Source organism: Eleginops maclovinus, chromosome 4 (genome assembly GCF_036324505.1).
Source record: "Eleginops maclovinus isolate JMC-PN-2008 ecotype Puerto Natales chromosome 4, JC_Emac_rtc_rv5, whole genome shotgun sequence".
NCBI lineage: Eukaryota > Metazoa > Chordata > Actinopteri > Perciformes > Eleginopidae > Eleginops > Eleginops maclovinus.
In genome coordinates this window covers 17,294,308-17,304,376 of record NC_086352.1, presented here as the reverse complement: position 1 = coordinate 17,304,376, position 10,069 = coordinate 17,294,308, and the positions used below count along the sequence as shown (strand labels likewise).

General features: G+C 38.7%; 1 protein-coding gene across 1 annotated transcript in view; it reads right to left on the bottom strand.

The window, feature by feature from the left end:
• Positions 1–1,486: 1,486 nt before the first annotated feature.
• Positions 1,487–10,069, bottom strand: part of mical2a (microtubule associated monooxygenase, calponin and LIM domain containing 2a) — a 29,315-nt gene continuing 20,732 nt past the window's right edge. The window contains 11 exon segments of the mRNA XM_063881272.1: positions 1,487–3,292; positions 3,379–3,455; positions 3,563–3,743; positions 5,775–5,882; positions 7,126–7,218; positions 7,220–7,393; positions 7,845–7,949; positions 8,320–8,460; positions 8,561–8,632; positions 8,831–8,934; positions 9,220–9,419. Coding sequence (XP_063737342.1) covers positions 2,888–3,292; positions 3,379–3,455; positions 3,563–3,743; positions 5,775–5,882; positions 7,126–7,218; positions 7,220–7,393; positions 7,845–7,949; positions 8,320–8,460; positions 8,561–8,632; positions 8,831–8,934; positions 9,220–9,419 — 1,660 coding nt within the window. The 3' untranslated portion in view covers positions 1,487–2,887.

Sequence of the window (10,069 nt, the reverse complement as noted above, 5' to 3'; positions counted from 1 at the left end):
CACTAATGTGTTTTACAAACCAGGTCACTGTGCAGTGAAAATATGAAGTACAAAGGTTAGTGCACCGTGTTTAAAGAGTAAGATTCTCTGTACAAATAAAAACATCCATTTAACATTTATTTATCGAAGGAAGTGTCAACAAGACCAAGGGTGACAGTAGAATGGTCAACTTTTCCTTACATTTCTATGTTTAGGGTTTTAAAAAAACGTTACATTCATCTTGGACTCGCGATAGACCGATGAATAAAAGCAATCTTCTTTTGTTATTCCCACAATGCAACTCAATACATACAGAGCCGGTTATAGTCGGTGGGTTAATTATCTGTAGCTTTATTTATTTTTTGTCAATTTCAAACTTGTGCTTTCAAAAATAGTGACATTACAAGACACATCAAACAGCTCCCCCTGGAGTCCCTCAAAGCTTTATACAGTACAGTTTTTCTTAAACTCCTATTAATGGCGTGAATTTTATTAATCAGCATTTCTTTCAAAAAAATTGTATAGCTGTATAATGTTGACCATGGAAATGGCAACTGACCTAATGAGTTTCAAACCATTTTTAATCATGCATGTTTGTTTTAATTTTAATTTTCAAATATTGTTGACCTTAAAGTAGAGCATACTGTAGAGCTTGGCAACAGCATTTGCTGAGGAAAGTTTTTATAAAACATTCAAAAGCTGGAAAATAGGTACTGAATGTACCTTTGTTAGTTTTGTTATGTACAACTCTGTTGCTCTCCCCAAGGTTTCTTCCATTTTCCCCCCGTAACTTTGGGGTTTCTTAGGACGTTTTTTCTTGTCCGATGTGAGGGTCCAAGGACAGAGGGTGCCGTATTTGCATTCATAGTATGTACAAACTATAAAGTCCACTGTGACAAATGTATAATGTGTGATATTTGGCTATATAAATAAACTTTGATTGATTGATTGATTGATTGATTGATTGATGATTGATTATTGATTGACTTACAAAACCTGCCAGTCAACTGACATGTCCTGAGGATTTTTGATTTAAAAAGGTTTAATATTATGAGAAGAACACTTGTGTACAAGCACAATAATCAGACTGAATTGCAATTTGGATATCCATAAAAAAAAGAAACCCCACGATATTGGATATGTATTCAGCAATTCAGAGGTCTGGAACCAGGCTCCTACTACTACTACTACTACTACTACTAGTTAATTCCCAAAGCAGCCTAGGAATCAATGACAAACACTGAGGCTGTATATTAGTCCTGAGTTTAGTCAATAACACTTCAAACGCATAACCTTTAATCACTTTTGGTTATTCATAGTAAGTTTCTGCAGCCAACTCACAATTATGGCACATGACCGCGTGAGCATGCAGGTGATCACCTTCAAAATGTTATTTCTCCTAAACATCCAGCTGGCTCACACACTTCATAAAAGGCTTCAGCTGAATGAGGGGAAAAGAGAAAAATGATCTAAAACACAGAGAACACAAATAAAAGCTGAAAGCAAACAAGTTGAAAACGTTTATGAAAACAAAGCAAAATACTGACATTCATAAAGAAGACGATATTTGTACGTAGGCACCATTTCACGCTACAGTTTGCAAGTATTGTCGTATAGAAGTATGAAGTCCAGTCAGTGTGTATGAGTCATTTCTTTGGTATTTGGTACATTAAAACACTGTAAACCAGTAAAGTAGCTCATATTACATGCAGCACATTTAGTTATTCAACATAAAAAATTAGGTAGCTGACAACAAAACACACAAATCTAATTGCATATCCAGAATGTCATGATGTAAAAACTTAAAATAATGCCTCAAGTTTTTGCAAATATCATTCATTGTATTAAAAAAAAACACAGCACTGAAACTAAAGGGCTTCATAGGCATTAATAAATGGTATGTCCAAAGTAAAAGACACTTGCAGTTGATTTTCCAACAGCATGCTTTAAAATTATGGCAAGAAAGGCAAGCATATTCAAACACAACATGCTCATCAGCTTCTATTGTCCACAGTGAATTTAAAAAATCATAAATTAATGTTTTAAACGCAGTTGTCTGTAATGCAATATTTTACAGGGAGAGGTTTAAAATGGGCCTAGTATCTCATTATAGCTTTAATGGTGTTTCTGAGAGTCAACAGTAGATGGCAGCAAAGAAGAACTAAATACTGAGAGGGAAACTCACTGCAGATATTCTTTGGTGTTATCCATTCAAGGATCCATAACAACTAAACTGAGAGGTCAGTATAACAATTTTAAAAAAGAGAAAATTGTAAAACACATAAACCTGCATTTAGATCTTAAAGTAAGTTAAAAAATATTGCAGGAGTACGTATATGTAGTCAAAAGAAACCTGTCTAGTGGTCAGCATTAAACTGAGAGCTGGCTTTTAATGTGACAGTTTACTGCTGCTTCGACGAGGCAGTTCCCAAAAATAAAGTGCATCAAGTTGGTCAGCCATAACCTGAGTTAAAACATTTAACTGCAGGATAAATCTTCCAAGACAGTTTGTAAAAGGTTGAGTTCTACAGCAATGATGATTTCAGCAGTCTCAAGTCTTTGGCCTGTTTCATTTGCATTTTAATTACCTTCTAACTATTAGTTTAATTTATTCTCACCCTACAAAGAGTTCAGTTTACAGACAAACCCACTGCAAAATAAAAAAAATGTTGCAGCTTTTATATTTATATACCCTGTCCCTAAGGTTGCATGAGCAAACCTATAGCGACTCTTTGGCTGATGCAGAAGTACATCCAAGTATCGTCATAAAAGGCAAGTAAACATTACAAAGTTGCATGTGCACGGCTACAAATTAAATACAAAGAGGACACTCCTGCTAATGTGCACTTTGGCCACAGATTTAATGGCATTTGAAGTCAAATATTAAGAGCTGGAGTCTGCGGCGCGTCTAGATGAGCCTGTGCCCTATATGCTCCTGCAGCCACAGCAGTACAGGCTGCAGAGAGCTGGGACCATCAGGTGCGGCCTCTGTGTGCATCTGCAGCAGAACATCTTGTAAAACAAGCAGCAGGGGCAAGCTCAAGCTCAGTAGTTCATACAGGGTTTCATATTCCTCGGCATTGTCTCTAAGGTGGGCGGCGAGGGCCTGTGCTATACTACGCACACGATCGGACAAATAACGGGGGGCGTTACACACAGCACGCGTCACACGCAGGGGCCAGCTCAGGTGTTTCCTCATGAACGAGCTGAAGGTACCTGCTGAGGATTCACTCTGCAGGTCTGCCGGGCTGCTTGACTTGGAGCTTGGTTCCTCCTCTGCACATTTCTCCTGAACTCTTGCACCATTTGGATTCTAACACAGAGGAGAGAGGAGTTAGATATCTTACAGGTTAATACTGCTAACATAAGATGGATATGTTAGAAGAGCAATGTACTCACAGAGCGAAAAGACAAGTTCCTCCGTAGGTTTGTCCCATTGTTGCGTTGATCAAAATGAAGTTTGCAGTACAAATTTCCTGCAAGATTACAGCAGCTGTCAGTAAAATGTAGCATACTGAACTTGAATTTATATTGTCAAATGTAGATTCAGTACTGAGGAGAGCTGAGTTCTGATGACACATACCCTCTTCAGAGTCGAAGGCATGTGCTCCCTGTCGCAAGGTGGAGCTGCAGGTAAAACAGCGGAAACACTCCCTGTGGAAGAACAGCCCCTCGGCACAGACCCTCTCCACCATGTATACACGCTTCTCGCATGAATGACACTTATCACCTGACGGGAGGAATGCCCTTCTTACTGAGCCGCCCTGGGATAAAAAAACAATGAAGATGAGCGGTGATACACCTTGTTTAACAAAAGCTTAAACACTGACTTTAAGCATTCTTTTGTATCACTATTTCCTACTACTTAAACTCAGGATGACTTACAATTAAAGATCACCTAGATGTCTGTCACATTCATCAATCTACATGCTGTTTCTGGCTACATCAATCATAGAATTTACAAAATACGTTTATCATTTGTTTGACAAAAAGGACTCCTCAGAATCCTTTATAAGACAGCCTTTGTGGCTATTCAATATGTTAAATCTAATTTTATCTGTTGAAAGCTTTCATTTCTGGTCAGTATTACCTTACTTTGTGGCCTCAAGCTACTAAGAAGGACTTGAATTAAGATTCTATATTCCAAGTTAAATTATAAACATTTATGTTCAATGTTTTTTTACTGGTCACATAACTTTGTGCAATAAATGTAGACTCGGTGTTGCTCTTGGATTGGTCGAAACACAGGTGGTATTACATGCAGGATAAATGACAACATTAAAGGTTGAGTGGAAGATAAGAAACACCCAGCCGATTTGATGAAGGCTTTTCCTGTCATTGCCGGCTCCTAAATTTCATATTGACCAGATGTACAATCATTTGGGGGATATTTTAAATGAGGTGAAGGAGAGTTGTGTGGGGCTCTATAATGATCTTCAGATATTGACTTTACATTGAAGTCTATAACCTCCACCTCGTTTGCAACGGCACACTAAGAATCCGCCAAGAGGAAAACATAGTAACGGAGAGGAAATAAAGATAATTATAGAATGAGTTAAACACAGGGTTACACAAATAAACAAAAGTGGTTAGGAGAAAACGTTTCTCATGTCTAAATAGTTCCCCAATTGCTCTTGAGAATTTAAACGTGATCCAAACATTTTGTACCAGGGGTTTTTCCTTTATATTGAACCAGCCTTGCTATAGCATCTGGCTGTGGAGTTGGAGCAGGCTGTTTGGGATGGGTGGAGCAGAGGAACCCACAAAGTGCCACCACAAGAACACACACTTCTCTTATGTGAGGACTGCTCGTAATTAAAAGCATGAGGGACAGAAACAGCAGTAAAAACCAGAGCTCTCATGCAAAGCAGCAGCCATTTCACATAAATCTGTATAATTAAGAAGATAAATGACAACAAAGTAAATCTTGAGGTAAAATGCTTGTTCTTTAAAGCTGTTTTAGAACAGAAAGAAAATGTGCTGCCTTTAGGATTAATAAAATGTGTTATTCTGTTCACTACTGAAACACTAACTTCATTATGAGATCAAACTAAGGCAGTCCTTCAATGAACCGTAACCTATTAATATTTTAAATGTTCCAAGATTGTTGAAGCTTTTGAGAAAACGTTTTTTTAAAGGCTGTAGTTTGTGGCGCTGTTAAATTACATTTTGTTATATTTACACGTGCTATGGCTTCTGAGATGGGAATCTTGTTCTGAAATAGTTGCAAAGAAACATTATCTTTCATTTGGAGTCTTCTGTTATGTCAGCTGACACATTTAAGGGCAATATTCACTCTCTTTTAGCTCTGTTTTTGGTGTCTGCCATTCTCTTTAGCGGTTAAATGCTCCACTATGTCAGCTAGTCTCTAACTGTGTGTGTTTGCTGTTTGGTAGTATGTAGGGTTCAGTGGGTTTTATAGTATTTTCGTGCTGAAAAAAGCTGCCTGCTGTGACTGTTACGCTATGAGAGAGGTGAAGGTGAATCATAACAGTAAAGTTGTGAGGTCTTTAGGGTTATGACTACCCTTCACTTTTTTTTCACATTGTCATTTGCTAAAGGATACTTTTTGTCCACAATAGATCTCACCTTGATGAAATCAGAAATTGAATTATTATGACGGATAAAATAAAATATGAAATATGAAGGTGTTTAAAATAATGGACATTGTTAAAACTGGCCAAATGCAGCACTTATGATACAAAGCACCATATTTCTCTTCATGCAATAAACACACTGTGAAGAGCAAAACACAAGGTCAGGGTGGGGTCACACAGCAGGCATGATATAGTCACCTTGAGCGCAGCAGAGCTCTCTGCTGAGAACAACCCCCTAAGGTGAACAGCTTTTTCCTTTATACTCTTTGTTTGGAACTCTCTAGCCTGTTGTGTTTGAGCTTTTTTCTGCAGGATGACACGGAGAACAGGAACAAAAAAAAAAAAGCCATCAGTCTTGTCTCTACAGTACAGTGAGACACATTCTCCCACCAACAAGTAGAGCTTTCTGTGTGTAAATAGCTAGACTAATAACCCTTTAATAAGCATTACACCGGTAAATGATGAAAGCCCTTTCTGTTCGAACTTCCCCAATAATAAGACGGATTTTCCAGCTAAGTGGGTATTGTTGGGAGGAGAACAATAACGTGGCTGTGTGGGAAGAAGGCTGCCTTATTACTTTCATTTCACACCCCACTTGATGTGGTTACACATACTGTACTGGAGGAGAAAAATGAACAGCCACCCAGACCTGGCACAGGAATCAGAGACAAGTACGTTGGTTGAGCCAAAAATAAAACTAAGTCAATAAATCCGCTAGTGAAGTCTTAAACCCTTAGTCAAAGTCAGATTTCAAAGCAATTAATTAAAAGGAGAATCAGTAATGTATAGATTAGTTTAAAAGAATGCTGTGCGCATTGTGGAACTTTTTACACACTGCTAATACAGAGTTGGAAAAGATGTAAATAGCCAACTTATTTCCTTTGCTATTTGAGAGTTTGATTAATTAACCACTGTCATTTACATAAGTAAGTAAAAGAAGGTGTCAAATAAATGATGACAAAGACAAACACAGTCAAGCTGCACTGAATAACAGGAGAAGATAATCCTTCTGGAGGGCAGATTATGCTATTTTAATTAGTTTGAAATGTGACACTCTAGCCAGGAAAACTGCATTCATTGATATTTCATAAATCACTTTTCTCAACTAAAAAAACAACACTAAATTACTTGATAAGGAGAACAATTTAGCAGTGCTAACTTGAGCCCACGCAGGCAGGCAGTAGGAAAGTCTGAACAATCCAAAATAACTTATTTGAAGACTTAAGCCAAGGCCTTCAGCCGGGCTCTGGCCAAACCTGCTCAACACACACTCAGACTGGCCAATAATCCGCCTGTGTGCCTGTCTCAGCCCGTGGCCAGCTCTCTAAGCATGCTGTTGCCATTTTTGTCAGGCTGGATAATTTAGGGGCTGAATTCACCATCTGACTACACATTACACAGGCCTAAATGTATAATCAGGGCATAATATATAATCAGTCTTCACTGTGGGGCCTTTTTGTGGATCAGAGCATGCAACAATCACATGGTTTTGAAAAGAAGACAGAGAAGACGCAGAAGTTAAAGACGTGAAGGAGAAGATAGCGATCACCTCAGAGACATGTTCGTCCACCTCCCTGAGGCGCTGGAGAACTCTCGACATGAAATGGATTGCAGAGTGGCAGGAGGGAGAAGAAGCAGGGGGGGTCTGCACTCTCAGGCTGAGGCTCGGGATTCGTCTCAGAGTGCGTCTGATCAACATGTCTGAGCTTCATTACAGAAAATGGATGCTGGGCCTCAGGCTGCAGCTGAGATTTGGGGAGGGTCTTTGGAGGCAGGCGCACTAAGTGTTTTGCTGCTGTTCTGATACTGACTTCAAACTGAAAGGAATAATATACAGCGGTGTACATGTGAGCAGTAGCTCCTCATCAAGCACAAAACTGAATGAATGTATTTTCGCCGATACTAAAAAAGCTGTGGATCATTTGAAGAACCACACAGGTGGTTTTATACGTCTCAGCCCATTAACCCCAAATAAGCTTGCTGCTAAACATCTTAAAAGCATACCACAAGTTTTGTGAGGTGTAATTCATGCTGGCATAGCATGAAAATCTACCTGCAAAGGTAATCCATTTCAGTAAATACTCTATCTGCTTCATGTTTTGCCAGAGTTATGTAATCATCACATGGTAATCCAATGACAAGCAGGCTGTTGTTTAAACAAGTCGAGAACTGAAAGGTGAGTCTGAAACTCAAGACCTGAAAGGGACAGCAACATTTATAAATGAGAGAAGCTGTTCACAAAATATTTTACTGGCAGCTGCAGACTACCTGCATCTCAGGAGGAGGTTTAGGTGGGACCCGAGGCCTCGGTTCAATGTGCACTCTCTCAGCAAAGACAAAAGTTTGCAGGGAAGAAGATGTCTCAAAGTCTGACTGAGATTTTGCAGAAAGGTTAGGAAGACAGTTAACAAAAAGTCACAGAAATAGAAAAGGAAGAAAAGATTAAAGGCTGGAAACAACAGAGAAGAGAATACTTTGTAACAAAGTATAGTTTGGTCGGATTAAGACCAGGGGACAATTAAAACATATTTATGACATGTTATTTAAAAAAAAGCAAACAGTGATTTTAACTACATTAAAGCAGCAGTGATTTAGAATGTTGTTTTAGAAAAATATAACATACATACAGAACACTGAAACATACTTTCTTACAGCACAATAGGATGACAAATCAAACCCTAAGTTGACTACAGTAAAATCAAAACTATGGGCCTGTTTTAAACACATTGGTGTGTATTTTTACCTGGGTCTTCCTGATGGAGTAGCTGGGTCTGGGTGTGCTTTCAAACTTGGCCAGCAACTGAGTAGAAATTGAGCGCACTTTATTTTCCTTTGGCTCTTGGTCGTCTCGCACTGGGGAGCCATTACTCGACAGATTGGTGGCCTAACAAGCGACAGACAACAGGAAAGATCCTACTTTATCAGAAGGTTTCTTTAAATAGTTGTTAAATATAAAATTGCAAATAGGTAAGTTAGCAACAAACCTCCTCCAAATAACTGCAGAATTTCCGCCTCCTTTTGTAAGTGGGATCTGTACCGTCCGTTTTCTTTTCATCCTGAAAGCATAAGAAAATAAAACTGAATTTCAAACGAGCACAATCTCATTATGTTTATTTATAACTTATTAAACAATGACCTGATGTTTGCTTATGAAAAAAAATCAAAATGAAATTGAAAAAAGGTATTTGAAGTCATGGAGTTTTAACTTGTTGTATTTTAGTACGTCAGATTTAAACTGTTCAGTGTGGGGTTACCTTTGGTACCCGTTTCCTGGGCATTGCAAGCTTGAGCACATTATTATTACTTCTGACGTCCTGAGAGGGATAATCTTCCTTATTTTCATCCACTTCTCTGGATCCTGAAGTATAACACATGGCCACATTAGAGTTTTCAAGTTTACAAAGGGCATATAGGAATATATACAGTAGATATATCGAAAGTTATACGAGTGGTCTGAGTAATGAGCGTACATTAAAACAGAAAAGTGAAGTAGAGCAGAGTTGAGTACAGTTCATTAAAGTAGAGCTGTGTACACTTTAGTAGAGTAGTATTGAGAATACTGTAGTACATTAGAATAAAGTAAACTATAGTAGAGTAGTATTTAGTACAGTACAGTAGAATAAAGTACAGTATGGTACAGTACCTGAGGCAGGAAGAGGTGTGCCGCGGAACAGCTCGTAGAACTTGGACAGGTAGGTGATCATCTTGGTTTTATCGAGCTCCTGACCAGTACTCAGCTCCTTCACGGATGTGAATGACGCGATGCCAAACTCACGCTCACTGATGTCAAGGGCCAGCTGGAGGTTTGCAGAGTGGTCTTCCTCGTTCAATGAGTCAAAATCTCTGATGGGGAAATAGACAGTTATGGTGACTTGAGTGAAAGGAAGGTAATAAAAAAGGATCCAGCGTACGCATGTCATAGTGTCTGTCTACAGTAAAGTTTAATTAACTTTTGTCTGTTTCTGGTTTACATTTACCCTGATCACTCCAGAAATCGGATACGTATAACACTTTGTTGATTAGACGTTTCTTAATATACATACTTTCAGTAACGTAACAACTTAAAAACTGCCCTGAATAATGATACAGGAATGTAACAGTGAGGTTTGTAGCTGAGATTCTTGAAAGGATTATATCCTGACTTTCATTTCATGCCGGTATCAGCTGACTGATGTTGAGCAGAGTGTAACATAATAAGCCCACTTGTATGAAAACAGTTAAAATAATGTAAAGAGCAGTAACCTAGCAGCAGCAAACACAAACGTTGGTGTTTTTCAGTAAGTTCAGGGGTTCGCTCTTTCTTCCTTTCTTTCTTTCCTAAGAACCTGCATAACTCTCTGCCGTCTGCTCTGCTGACAGGCATGCATATGGAGGAGGGAAGGGGGAAAAATGCCAGTGGTTCCTGGAAACTTACAGAACCACAAGAAATTGTAGTGGCGTGTGGCGAGGTATGAAGGCAATAATTCAAGTGTGAGAATATATAATTAAATTAT